Source organism: Cervus elaphus, chromosome 2 (genome assembly GCF_910594005.1).
Source record: "Cervus elaphus chromosome 2, mCerEla1.1, whole genome shotgun sequence".
Taxonomy (NCBI): Eukaryota; Metazoa; Chordata; class Mammalia; order Artiodactyla; family Cervidae; genus Cervus; species Cervus elaphus.
The window spans coordinates 43501663-43516466 of record NC_057816.1 but is presented as its reverse complement, the minus strand read 5'-3'; the positions used below and the strand labels follow the sequence as shown (position 1 = coordinate 43516466).

The following is a 14804-nucleotide window of genomic DNA, read 5'->3' as shown; positions in this document are numbered from 1 at the left end:
ATTTAGCTCATACCTGAAGGTCCTGGAGGTTCTCCCTCCTTTCTTCATTTTAAGCCTGAATTTTGCAATAAGAACTCTTGATCTGAGCCACAGTCAACTCCAGGTCTTGTTTTTACTGACTGTATATTCTCCACCTTTGGCTGCAAAAAAACAAAAAAAGTAATAATAATAATCAATCTGATTTTGGTATTGATCAAAATGCACTCTATGCATGGTGATGTCCATGCATAGAGTCATCTCTTGGGTTTTTGGCAAGGGTGTTTGCTATGACCAGTTTAGTCTCTGGATAAACTCTGTTAGCCTTTGCCCTGCTTCATTTCATACTGGTAGTCCAAGTTTCTCTTGACTTCATACGTTTGCAATCCAATATCTTATGATTAAAAATACATCTTTCTTTAAATGTTAGTTCTAGAAGGTGCTGTAGGTCTTTATAGAATTGGTCAACTTCAGTTTCTTCCACATCAGTGGTTGGAGCACAGACTTGGATTTCTGCAGTGTTGAATCGTTTACCTTAGAAACAAACTGAAATCGTTTTGTCATTTTTGTGATTGCACCCAAGTACTAAAGGAACTTAAGAGTCTCTTGATGAACGTGAAAGAGGAGGGTGAAAAAGCTGGCTTAAAACTCAAGGTGCAAAAAACTAAGATCATGGCATCTGGTCCCATCACTTAATGGCAGATAGATGGGGGAACAATGGAAACAGTGAGAGACTTTATTTTGCAGGGCTCCAAAATCACTGCAGATAGTGACTGCAGCCATGGAATTAAAAGATGCTTGCTCCTTGGAAGAAAACTTATGGCCAATCTAGACAGCATATTAAAAAGCAGAGACATTACTTTGCCAACAAAATCTGTCTAGTCAAAGCTATGGTTTTTCCAGTAGTCATGTATGGATGTAAGAGTTGGACCATAAAGAAAGCTGAGTGCCAAAGAATTGATGCTTTTGAACTATGGTGTTGCATAAAATTCTTGAGAGCCCCTTGGACTGCAAGGAGATCCAACCAGTCCATCCTAAAAGAAATCAGTCCTGAATATTCATTGGAAGGACTGATGCTAAAACTGAAACTCCAATACTTTGGCCACCTGATGAGAAGAACTGACTCATCAGTTCTTCTGGAAAAGACCCTAATGCTGGGAAAGATTGAAGGCAAGAAGAGAAGGGGAGGACAGAGAATGAGATGGTTGGATGGCATCACTGACTCTATGGACATGAGTTTGAGCAAGTTCCGAGAGTTGGTGATGGATAGGGAAGCCTGGCATGCTGCAGTCCATGGGGTCACAAAGAGTTAGACATGACTGAGCCACTGAACTGAGCTAAACTGCATTTCAGACTATTGTTGACCATGAGAGCTACTCCATTTCTTCTAAGGGATTCTTGCCCAAAGTAATAGATATACTGGTCATCTGAAATTAGAACTATGATGCAGTTCATTAAATGGAGATATTCACATCTGGGGAGTTTATTTATTGTCCAAACAGCAACTTCATGGATTATAACTATAAATTCAAAATGTGACTTTTTCGCAGAGATTGGCTTGTGATAATCAGATTAAGTAGGTTTAAAGGACTTCAGTCATTGGCATCTGAAAGTGTTTTCAACTGTGGGAAAATCTAATCATGTGCATCTTTACCTTTTCACAGGGCTGATAACACTATCACTTGGAAGAGATGGGCGTGGTCTTCAGAGACTATATAAAGCATCTCTTGAAGATCCACACTCACTTTTCTCTAGAGTCCAGAGCTGCCGGGACTGGAGTTGGCTGCATTTTGGAGACTTCGGGAAGTTTCTGCCAGGCAGAGGTGAACAGCTAAAGCTGAAGTGAATCGTGCAGAGTTACTTACAGCATAGGAGTAGAACATTCAGTCAACTGTACCCAGTGGTGAGTTCTAATCAAAGTAGATGAAATTCTGCTATGTTCACTTAGGAATGAAACTTTAATGGTGATTGTGGACAGAAATGTAATTTGTTTTTATTTCTGTCAGTAATATCTGTATGGATGCAATGCATCAAGCATTTATTACCTCTGGGATTTGCAAACAAGTAATGTCTTTTATCCATACTATGTCAAGTAATTTCCTTATAAAATGTGGGTAAAAATAGAAAATTAGTAAATATTGTTTAGAAGATTAAAAGAGTTAATCCATATAAAAGGAGTTAATCTAATTGCAAGCTGATTCTTTATCATGGAGACACTGGGGAAGCCCATTTAGTTCTTCTATTATTTTAATGCTATCATGATTCCCAGTGTCATTAGCATAAAAGTGATTTTATTTGTAAAGAATTCTTGGTCAGTTTCTAGCCCACTCTACACATGTCTTCTTTATACTTTCTCCCTGTTCATCAGCTATCTCCTCATTTGATGCACATATTTATAAATACAGAAGTATTTATGAAACACATAGTACTCCTAAAATGTTCAACGTAATTAATACATTTCATAGTCTTTACACAGATGAATATGAGTTAAATGTTAAATTAATCAGAAAACTTTCTTGAAATGGTCACATTTGCTATCATTTTAAAGACATCACTTTGCAGTCCATAAATGAAAAGTGTTCAAAATAGATCCAATCAACCAATAGGGACTCTAAAGAAGTGGAATGAGCAAAGAGCGAAACATCAAAAATAAAACATCTTATGTTGCTTCCATTAACCAGGTATTTGGAGTTTCCAGTGTAGGCGGAAATCTTTGGGTATAGTAAAACTTATTTCCAAGGTTTTAGTAAACAGTGTAGAGTCAAACTGGAACCTCCCTAGTGGTTCAGACAGTAAAGTGTCTCCTACAATTCGGGAGACCCAGGTTCAATCCCTGGGTTGGGAAGATCTCCTGGAGAAGGAAATGGCAACTCACTCCAGTATTGTTGCCTGGAAAATCTCATGGACGGAGGAGCCTGGTGGGCTACAGTCCATGGGGTCGCATAGAGTTGGACACAACTGAGTGACTTTGCTTTCATCTTCACTTTCTTTAGTAAACAATTGATTCTTTTTTGCATATTATTGTTATAGTGAGAACATTCACCAGTTCAAAATATGACATACTCGGAATATCTGAACTGACTCCAGGAAAAATTGTTTTCCTAAACTAGCAATGTTATATATATATATATATATATTTTTTTTTTGTCTTGAAAGGAATAGTTTTGTTAATTTAAGTAGTAAGTAAACACTGACCAGTTTACAGTTTCAGAATGCCCAAGTTAAAGAAAACATTAATTATATTGTTTAAATTATTCACAAACAATTTTATTTGGCTTTAGAAAAGCATATATGTCACTTTAAAGGCAGAAGGCTTAGAGAACTTTAGCGAAGAGACAAAGTGTGTGTTAGTGTGGGTTGTAAGTAGGGGAAAATGGAGAGAGAGAGACAGATTGAGATTATATACATGCTTTTGTACCAATCAGCTGACAAAAGTTACTCTGGAGTCATCCTAATATTTATCCTCAGGTTAACTTTAAACAAAAAAATAGTTGCAAGTGACTCTTTTATCTAATTTCATCCTTTTTATTATAGCAAGAATAAAACCTGTCTGTAGTCACCATTTCCAGGTTTGTACTGTGTTTCTGCTTAGCCATTCAGTCATGCCCAACTCTTTGCAACCCCATGGACTGTAGCCCACCAGGCTCCACTATCCATGGGATTTCCCAGGCAAGAACACTGGGACCAGTTGCCATTTCCTTCTCCAGGGGATCTTCCCAACCCAGGCCTCCAACCCACATTTCCTGTTTCTCCTAAATTGTAGGCAGATTCTTTACCCACTGAGCCATTGGGGAACTCCAGGTGCAATCGTGGTAAAGAACCCACCTGGCAATCCAGGACGCTTAAGAGACATGGGCTCAGTCCATGGTAGCAAACATCCCCTGGAGGTGGGCACAGCAACCTATTCCAGTATTCTTGCCATGAGAATCCCATGATCAGAGCGTGGTGAGCTACAGTCCATAGGGTCACAAAGAGGTGGACACGAGTGAGCGACTAAGCATGCAGGTTTGTGTTGGGGTTTAGCAAATATGGAAATTATACAGAGTTCAAGACAGGACTGGGCCAAAGGCTTTATTTCCCCTGATCCAGGCAGAAGAAAGACTTTTTCTCTTGCCCTCTCTTATTTGTCTCTTTAACGTTTAGAAACATGGATTCAGATGAGCTGGAAGCCTTCCAGCAGGAACTCACCTGCTCCATCTGCATGAACTGCTTCCTGGACCCCGTCACCATAGACTGTGGGCACAGCTTCTGCCGTCCCTGTCTGAGCCTTTGCTGGGAAGAAGGCCAGACTCCAAGGAGCTGCCCTGAGTGCAGGGGAATATCAGAGAGGCCTGATTTCAAAACCAATACTGCCCTCAAGAGGCTGGCTTCCCTTGCAAGACAGGCCAGAGCTGACCACGTCCACCACTCTGAGGAGCAGATCTGTGAGACACACCAGGAAGCCAGAGGCCTCTTCTGTGAGGCTGACCAGACCCTGCTCTGCAGGCCCTGCTCTGAACGCCCCAAGCACGCAGCTCACAGCCACAGTCCAATACACAGGGCTGCTGAGGAGTCCCGGGTAGGTGATGCCTCTGGAGCAGTTTGGGATCTAGAGGCTCCTAAGTCAGAGAGGAAGACGAGGATGCTATGATGGTGATGGGATGGAGACAGTGGAGGTGGGATTTCTGAATGTGGATCCTCACGTATAATGTGTCCTTTCAGGGTTGTTGCCCAGTTGTCCACACGTGTGGAAATGCAGCCTTCTGGGGCGGGTGGCACCAGGGCCCCAGGCTTCTGATGGGGGCTTGAGGCTTTCTTAATCAACCTATATAAATGTGGAAGTCTCAATTTATTAGGGTATGGATTTTGTTATCTGTAACTTTCCCCCTGTTCTCTAGCATACACTTCTGTCACTATCACATTCAAGCGTTAGATTCAGATTAATGTGGGAAAATCTGACCGCAGCATTCTAACTAAAGGTTTCTGTGTAACCAACAACTGCCTTTGCTCATGAATAAGGGGATGAAATTTACGGTCTCATCTTCCATGTCACTAAATCCCATGGGTATTTTGCAGGAAAAATTTCTGAAGAGAATGGGCTCTTTATGGAAAAAGAGAGAAGAAATGCAACTCATTCTGAACCAGGAAGCTAAGAAAGCTTGGTCATTTAAGGTAAGAATAAAAAGTTACTATTTATTTGTATAGATAGTTATATAATTCTAGCTGTTTGGTCCATTTAAGTTCTCATTGGTCTCTTCCCTGGAAAAGCTGTGGTTTCAAATGAACTATCAGTGATCACAATTGAAACAGGCCAATGCATGCTAGTTAAAGGATGCTAGTACATGGGAAAACCACAGCATGAAAAGTGTTCCTTGGCCAAATTTTGAAGATTTGAATACAACTTTTCAAATGAAAATGAAGTATAAGACACATTGCCCTAAGTGTGATTAGTGAAGTAGGAGAGGTGAATACAGTAGTATCTAGAGGGAAAATAGAGCATATTTTAAAAACTGTACAAAGTGAGGTTTACCTCATTAACAGATATTTAGAAAAATCAGGGAAAAGGACAAGAGAAAGGCAAGATTCATGTCAGAGAAGAAATAATGAATAGAGTAAGAACCTTAGAGAATCCTCCTAGGGAGGGAGCTTGGACCCCTCAGATGGCTTGATTCAAGCAAAGAAGGATACTAGGAACTCAGAGAATGCATGGACAGGAAAGACCAGCAGATACAGGACCTTTGATGTGTGAGGCAAAAACTTTGCCAAGAGCTTTCTTGATGACCTCAGGAAATATTATTTGAGTTTTGTTTTGAATGTGAGCATAAGCAATGCTTTGAATCCACTATCCCCTCAGAAATATGTGGCCCTAAGGAAGGTAATGATTAAATTTGAATATCAGAGGAGGCATCCATTGCTCCAGGAGGAGGAGAAACTGCATCTGGACGCTCTGAAGAAAGAAGCCAAGGAGATTTGTCTACAACTCAAGGAGAGTGTGTTCAGAATGACTCAACAGAGAGAAAGTCTGAAACAAATGTACAGAAAGCTGACTGAGATGTGCCACAAGCCAGACACGGAACTGCTCCAGGTAAGAAAGGAGTGTCCGTCCTCAGAGAAACACTCTTCTAGACAAGTTGCTATGACACTGAAATGTTCCCTGCATATACCGTTACTCTCAGCTAAGAAAGGATTTTCCTTCACCCCCATTATTTTATTTGTCCACTCCCCTATTTTATCATATCCTGGTAACTTTTGGAAGATGTTTTGCCCATTTCCTAGCTAAAATAGGACTTTTTTTTTTTTTTTTTTTTAGTGTGATCAGGGGTACTATCCAGATAAGTTTCCAAAATCAGCAAAATTCCATGACCAGGAGAATGTTAACTTTCATGGAGTAAATCTAAATGTGGTCCCCTAAACCTTTGTCATTCCCTGTTATCCCAGATTTTCTGGAGATACTAGTCATCAATTTCCATGCACTCTATAATTCACTTTATATGGTTCCCTGTTTTGGTTTATTGTTTTCATAGATGGTGAGCTCTGTCCTTGGGAGTAGCACTGGGCAATGAGTGACATTGGAATCCTAGATGTTGCCACATCATTATATATTCTTCATGGCTCCCTTCCTTCCTTAATGTGCACTTAGGAAGCCCATCATATTTTAGTTTAAGCTCTGTTACGATGCCTTCTGACTGTTCCTTAGAAGAGAATTAGCAAAACAGTATCTTATTGAATAAAGAATAGAGAAGAAGATGCAAAAAGACAGAAATCTCATGATTAACATGATCTTTTTCTCCTTGCAGGCCATGGGAAATGTATTGGAAATGTGAGTATACACTAATGATTTTTTATTTATGGGAAAGTTGTTCTCTTTTTGATGAAATGGGTGCACAGTCGTTCCTTAGTACCATGGGAGATTGTTTTCAGGTCCTCCCCAATATCTAAATTCCAGAATGCAGGATTCCTTATACAAAATGCCTTGGTGTTTTCAGTTAACTTACAAGAATACTCCCTTACACTTTGTCATCTCTAGACTACTTATAACAGCAAATATACACAAGGTAAATTGCATATTATTCAAAAAATTCCCTGGTATGTGGAATTTTCAAGTTTTACTTTCTGGAAATTTCTTCTCCAATTTTTTTATTCAAACCCAGGAGTAAGAATGGAGGAATAGATAGACTGGGGATTTGGGATTGACATGTACACACTGCTATATTTAAAATTATATATAAAATAGTAGGTCCAACAAGGACTTCAATAAAATACATAAATATGTATTTATACATAAAATGTATAAATAAATAAGTACATAAGTAAGCAACTCAGAATTTACAAATTGAATCCACATGTGAATCCATAGGTGCAGAACCTTCAATATCATCTTTGTGGCTATTTTCTATTTTATTTCAAAAGAATTTCAGGGCCTTCTGATCCTTGGTCTCAGAAGTTTCCTTTTCATTTTGCTGAAATCAAATATATCTGAAAACATTCTGACATGCTGGACTTTGTTTCAGCCACTCACCCCATCTTCTCCAACCTCACCACAATAAAACTTTGGAAGGAATTTGCTAAGATATCACAGAGGAAGCACCTATGCTTGTGAGTTGGAAGGTGAGAAAGGCCTGAAAGAGACAAATTCCCTAAGAATGAGAAGAGGAACTGTGCTTTTGTTCAGAGGAGTAGCAGTGACTCAGCATGGTCCATCGTTGCAAGCTCCCTCGTAAGAAGGACCTCAGAGGGAGTGGCTTTCTGCTGCACACTAAGTTAGACTTTCAGACCAAGGTAACCAGGTTGGAATTGGAATCCCTTGCTGGTCTGACAAGAGCAAACAGGTCTGGATCAATGAACTCTTCCTTGTAGACACTGAATGCATCCTTGATGACTACTTGCTGACTGCAATCTCAAAGGCTTAGCCTGAATTTTTTCTCTCTGTAAAATGCCCAGGATCTTTGCATTATCTGAGACGGAATAGAGGAAGGGAATGAGGTTCAATGAGTGGAAAACTGGACTAATATTTGAGAATAATGGAGAAGTTGAAATTTGATATAATTTATATTTAGTAAACAGTATGGTAATGCTTTTATATTCCCAACTGTGTAGAATATATTGTATATGCAATTAACCAAAAATAGGAGAATTCTAAGAAAGTGTCCTGAGTTAAAAGCTGCTTTTGTGCAATAGTCATGTGTTTAGACTTTGGCCTTGAAATGTATTGGATATCATTTGTTTCAGGACCAACTTGGCATATATGCAGAATCCTCAGCCAGTGAACCCAGAGCTCACTTGCTGGCCTGTCACTGGAATCCTAGACATGCTGAACAACTTCAGAGGTAAGGGTCAGCCCTGTGATGATCAGGACTATGCTTCATTAGAGTTTCCTAGAAAGGAACCTTCTTTTGTTGTTATTTTGTTTTTTCCTGAAATATGATAGTACTTAACTTCCCAAAGTGGTAACATCTTTTCTGCCTGTGTAGTCAGATTACAGAAGTCAAAATTGACCTTTGCCATCTGTAGTTTACTGAAAATACAAAACCAGATACATACATTAAGTTACAACTGGCATAAGGGAAGCAATAGTAGAACAACCAGGATGCTCATGTTGTTATAAAGAGAATATTTAGCTTCATGAGTAGCCATCAACTTTGTGTTTATTCAGGTTATTTCACTCTTGAAAGATTAATTGTGGTATTTCTGGTTTTGAATGTGTTCTGCATTTCATGTGTATTTGTTATGTATTGTACAGAGAATATTTATTACTCCTAAAATAAGGACTAATTTACAAAACAGATTAAGATTGGCTTATGCCAGATAACTGTAATGCTCTTAGATCAACCTCAGGACAACTGAAAGGCAAGGGATAAGGGAACATGGTTAGCCAGAATATCCTTTCAGAAGCTGCAAAACTATGCATTTATGGATTTCTATCAAATGTTTAGACCTTTGAGAAAGTAATAGATAGAGAATACACCCCAGTAAATTTTCACTTGACAGCAAAGTGCCATCTATCTATTAAATAATATTAAAGACAAAGAACACAAGAAAGTTTTCTAAACAAAAGATAAAATATATTTTAGGTGAACTCTGAAATAAACTATCAAGAGATTGACGTTAGAGACTTCACACAGTTTATAATGTATCTTGGGGGTTTTTTTGTTTGTTTGTTTTTTCCATTTCTATATGATTTGAGGCATTCTATATGCTGTAGAGAGAATGATAACTCCTGTTGTTCATTGAAGAGCCAGTCTGAACTCCTTTTGCTTTGTTCTGTGTTTACTTGGGGGAGGAAAAATGAAAAAAGGCAGGGGGTAGAGAGCCTCTGCCTCTCAGAGACATGGAAATCCCACTTGCTAACCTGGTTTTTTGTCTTTCTACAGTGGATAATGTTCTGACTCAGACAACCATTCACCATGTGAGCCTTGATGATGCAAGTGTGATGTCGGGAGATGATCCCCATGGCCTGTCCAGACAGTTCGATGGTGGGGAGAGCTTTGTGGCCTGGGGAGCTCAGGCTTTCACTTCCGGGAGGCATTACTGGGAGCTGGATGTGACACACTTCTCCAACTGGATTCTGGGGGTCACTAAAGATATCTTGACAAGTGATACTATTATCCGTATTAATTATGAAGAAGCATTTCTTCTATTTTCTGAAAAGGTGAACGACCAGCATAGTCTCTTCACCAACTCCCCACCCTTAGTTCAGTTTGTGAAAAGGCCTCTGGGTAGGATTGGAGTGTTCCTGGATTATGACAATGGAGCTGTGAGCTTCTATGATGTTTCCAGAGGATCCCTCATATACAGTTTCCTTCCTTCCTCCTTCTCCTGCCCTCTGAAGCCTTTCCTTTGCCTTAAGTCTCCGTGAATTACCTAGTTCCATGACCATATTTTTGAAATTCTTCCCTGAGGAAGTTTCTGTCTTAAACCTCATGCAAGGTCACAGAATGATACCTGACCATGTCGGAGCACACTGCAATTTAATGAAACATAATGATTTTATGTTTATAAAATGTCTTATTCATGTTGAATGTATAAATTTCTTAATAAAGTTTCTTAACACAAAAATGCATTATGGAGTATCTCATAGAATAAAATCAATTGCTTTCATTTTTTAAATGATGGGTTTATTAAAATGAAAGTTACATATCATAAAGATTAGCCTATTTAAAGTATATAACCCAGTTGCTTTTTTATTTTTATTTATTTATTTATTTTTCATTTATTGATATTAGTTGGAGACTAATTACTTTATAATATTGTAGTGGTTTTTGCCATACATTGATTAGAATCAGCCATGGATTTACTTGTGTTCCCCATCCTGAACCCCCCTCCACCTCCTTCCCCATCCCATCCCTCTGGGTCATCCGAGTGCATCAGCCCTGAGCAGTGTCTCATGCATCAAACCTGGACTGGCGATCTGTTTCACAATTGATAATATACATGTTTCAATGCTATTCTCTCAGATCATCCCACCTTCGTCTTCTCCCACAGAGTCCAAAAGTCTGTTCTATACATCTATGTCTCTTTTTCTGTCCTGCATATAGGGTTATCGTTACCATCTTTCTAAATTCCATATATATGCATTAGTATACTGTATTGGTCTTCATCTTTCTGGCTTACTTCACTCTGTATAATGGGCTCCAGTTTCATCCATCTCATTAGAACTGATTCAAATGAATTCTTTCTAATGGCTGAGTAATATTTCATTGTGTATATGTACCACAGCTTCCTTATCCATTCATCTGCCAATGGGCATCTAGGTTGCTTCCATGTCCTGGCAATTATAAACCGTGCTGTAATGAACATTGGGGTACACGTGTCTCTTTCATTTCTGGTTTCCTCAGTGTCTATGCCCAGGAGTAGGATTGCTGGGTCATATGGCAGTTATATTTCCAGTTTTTTAAGGAATCTTCACACTGTTCTCCATAGTGGCTGTACTAGTTTGCATTCCCACCAACAGTGTAAGAGGGTTCCCTTTTCTCCACACCCTCTCCAGCATTTATTGCTTGTAGACTTTTGCATAGCAGCCATTCTGACTGGTGTGAAATGGTACCTCATTGTGGTTTTGATTTGCATTTTTCTGATAATGAGTGATGTTGAGCATCTTTTCATGTGTTTGTTAGCCATCTGTATGTCTTCTCTGGAGAAATGTCTCTTTAGTTCTTTTACCCTTTTTTGATTGAGTCGTTTATTTTTCTGGAATTGAGCTGCAGGAGTTGCTTGTATATTTTTGAGATTAATCCTTTGTCTGTTGCTTCATTTGCTATTATTTTCTCCCATTCTGAAGGCTGTCTTTTCACCTTGCTTATAGTTTCCTTTGTTGTGCAAAAGCTTTTAAGTTTCATTAGGTCCCATTTGTTTATTTTTGCTTTTATTTCCAACATTCTGGGAGGTGGGTCAAAGAGGAGCCGGCTGTGATTTATGTCGGAGAGTGTTTTGCCTATGTTCTCCTCTAGGAGTTTTATAGTTTCTGGTCTTACATTTAGATCTTTAATCCATTTTGAGTTTATTTTTGTGTATGGTGTTAGAAGGTGTTCTAGTTTCATTCTTTTACAAGTGGTTGACCAGTTTTCCCAGCACCACTTGTTAAAGAGGTTGTCTTTTTTCCATTGTATATCCTTGCCTCCTTTGTCGAAGAGAAGGTGTCCATAGGTTCATGGATTTATCTCTGGGCTTTCTATTCTGTTCCATTGATCTATATTTCTGTCTTTGTGCCAGTACCGTACTGCCTTGATGACTGTGGCTTTGTAGTAGAGCCTGAAGTCAGGCAGGTTGATTCTTCCTGTTCCATTCTTCTTTCTCAAGATGGCTTTGGCTATTTGAGTTTTTTTTTGTTTGTTTTTTTGTTTTTTTTTTTTTTTTTGTATTTTCATACAAATTGTGAAATTATTTGTTCTAGTTCTGTGAGGAATACCGTTGGTAGCTTGATAGGGAGTTCATTGAATCTATAGATTGTGTTGGGTAGTATACTCATTTTCACAATATTGATTCTTCCAATCCATGAACATGGTATATTTCTCCATCTATTTCTGTCCTCTTTAATTTCTTGCATCAGTGTTTTATAGTTTTCTATATATAGGTCTTTTGTTTCTTTAGGTAGATATATTCCTAAGACCATCCCCATAGAAAAGAAATGCACAAAGGCAAAATGGTTGTCTGAGGAGGCCTTACAAATAGCTGTGAAAAGAAGAGAAGTGAAAAGCAAAGGAGAAAAGGAAAGATATTCCCATTTGAATGCAGAGTTCCAAAGAATAGCAAAGAGAGATAAGAAAGCCTTCCTTGGCAATCAATGCAAAGAAATAGAGGAAAACAACAGAATGGGAAAGACTAGAGATCTCTTCAAGAAAATTAGAGATACCAAGGGAACATTTCATGCACAGATGGGTTCAATAAAGGACAGAAAATGTATGGGCCTAACAGAAGCAGAAGATCTTAAGAAGAGGTGGCAAGAATGCACAGAAGAACTGTACAAAACAGATCTTCATGACCCAGATAATCACAATGGTGTGATCACCCACCTCGAGCCAGACATCCTGGAATGTGAAGTCAAGTGGGCCTTAGAAAGCATCACTATGAACAAAGCTAGGGGAGGTGACGGAATTCCAGTTGAGCTATTTCAAATCCTGAAAGATGATGCTGTGAGAGTTCTGCACTCAATATGCCAGCAAATTTGGAAAATTCAGCAGTGGACACAGGACTGGAAAAGGTCAGTTTTCATTCCAATCCCAAAGAAAAACAATCCAAAAGAATGCTCAAACTACTGTACAATTGCACTCATCTCACACGCTAGTAAAGTAATGCTCAAAATTCTCCAAGCCAGGCTTCAGCAGTATGTGAACCATGAACTTCCAGATGTTCAAGCTGGTTTAGAGAAGGCAGAGGAGCCAGAGATCAAACTGCCAACATCTGCTGGATCATCAAAAAAGCAAGAGAGTTCCAGAAAAAAACATCTATTTCTGCTTTATTGACTATGTCAAAGCCTTTGACTGTGTGGATCACAATAAACTGTGGGAAATTCTGAAAGAGATGGGAATACCAGACCACCTGACCCACCTCTTGAGAAACCTGTATGCAGGTCAGGAAGCAACAGTCAGAACTGGACATGGAACAGACTGGTTAGAAAAACTAAAGAGCTTCTTGAAGAAAGTGAAAAAGGAGAGTGAAAAGTTGGATTAAAGCTCAACATTCAGAAAACTAAGATCATGGCATCTGGTCCTATCACTTCATGGGAAATAGATGGGGAAACAGTGGAAACAGTGTCTGACTTTATTTTTTTGGGCTCCAGGATCACTGCAGATGGTGATTGCAGCCATGAAATTAAAAGACGCTTATTCCTTGGAAGGAAAGTGATGACCAACCTAGATAGCATATTAAAAAGCAGAGACATCACTTTGCCAACAAAGGTCCGTCTAGTCAAGGCTATGGTTTTTCCAGTGGTCATGTATGGATGTGAGAGTTAGACTATGAAGAAATCTGAGGTTGGAAGAATTGATGCTTTTGAACTGTGGTGTTGGAGAAGACTCTTAAGAGTCCCTTGGACTGCAAGGAGATCCAACCAGTCCATCCTAAAGGAGATCAGTCCTGGGTGTTCACTGGAAGGACTGATGCTGAAGCTGAAACTCTAATCCTTTGGCCACCTCATGTGACGAGTTGACTCATTGGAAAAGACCCTGATGCTGGGAGGGATTGGGGGCAGAAGGAGAAGGGGACAGCAGAGGATGAGATGGCTGGATGGCATCACCGACTCGATGGACATGAGTTTGAGTAGACTCCAGGAGTTGGTGATGGACAGGGAGGCCTGGCGTGCTGCGATTCATGAGGTCGCAAAGAGTCGGACAGGACTGAGCAACTGAACTGAACTGATTCCTAAGTATTTTATTCTTTCTGTTGCATTGGTGAATGGTATTGTTTCGTTAATTTCTCTTCCTGTTTTCTCATTGTTAGTGTATAGGAATGCTAGGGATTTCTGTGTGTTAATTTTATATCCAGCAACTTTACTATATTCATTGATTAGCTCTAGTAATTTTCTGGTAATTGCTTTTTTAATATACAAAAATTTGTGGAACCAAGAGCTATGTAATTCCAGAACATATGCATCACCCTAGAAAGAAATCAATGCCCATTAACATTTATTCACCATTGCCCCTCCCCCTTCTGATGTCACCTTCAATCTAGTTTTATTCCTCATGGATTTTTTTTCTTTATATATATATACATATATATATATATATACACACACATATAATTGAAGTATAATTGACTTGCAGTCTTTCAGATGCATAGCAACATGATTCAGTTATACATATATACAAATATTATTTTTCAGACTATTTTCCATTATAGATTGTTATAAGATATTGACTACAATGTCTCTGCGCTATACATTAAGACTTTGTTGCTTGTTGGATATCTATATTTTAAATTATAAATCTAGAATTCTGTTCATGTTGTCAAATAAATGGATTCAAAATATCGTAAATGTTTTAGTTAAGCAAAAGTTTATGTTTTCTAAAATATATATATTATGCATATTCTTTATATATATATGAAGTATATATATATGAATGTATATGTGAATATATATGAAGTATATATATATGAATATATATGTGAATATATATATGAAGTGTATATATATATATATATATATATATATGAATCCAAAAGCTTTTTGACTACACTTGATAAAGTCTTGAGAAAGAACATCAAAAAGAAAAAGAAGGGATGGAGAAATTGGAAAACGTAAACCAAATGAAATAGGAGCAATGAACATGAAATAGAAAAAGTGAAACAAACTAGATAAAAATAAAATATCATCATACAGTCCAGCCTAGCCCACCAGGCTCCTCTACCATGGG

The 14804-nt window shown here is 38.6% G+C and overlaps 1 protein-coding gene across 1 annotated transcript; it reads left to right on the top strand.

Annotated features, from left to right (window-relative positions):
* The first annotated feature begins 4123 nt into the window (after window positions 1-4123).
* Window positions 4124-9811, top strand: LOC122705708 (tripartite motif-containing protein 64-like). The gene is made up of 5 exons (XM_043921105.1): window positions 4124-4534; window positions 5032-5127; window positions 5810-6048; window positions 8173-8282; window positions 9327-9811. Exons 1-5 carry the CDS (start codon window positions 4124-4126, stop codon window positions 9809-9811), a joined length of 1341 nt encoding a protein of 446 aa, XP_043777040.1.
* Window positions 9812-14804: the final 4993 nt, after the last annotated feature.

Coding starts and splice junctions, on each gene's coding strand:
- LOC122705708 (XM_043921105.1), top strand. CDS start 4,124: ATGGATTCAGATGAGCTGGAAGCCTTCCAGCAGGAACTCACCTGCTCC. Junction 6,049..8,172: donor GAACTGCTCCAGGTAAGAAA/GGAGTGTCCGTC, acceptor TGTATTGGATAT/CATTTGTTTCAGGACCAACT. Junction 8,283..9,326: donor CATGCTGAACAACTTCAGAG/GTAAGGGTCAGC, acceptor GTCTTTCTACAG/TGGATAATGTTCTGACTCAG.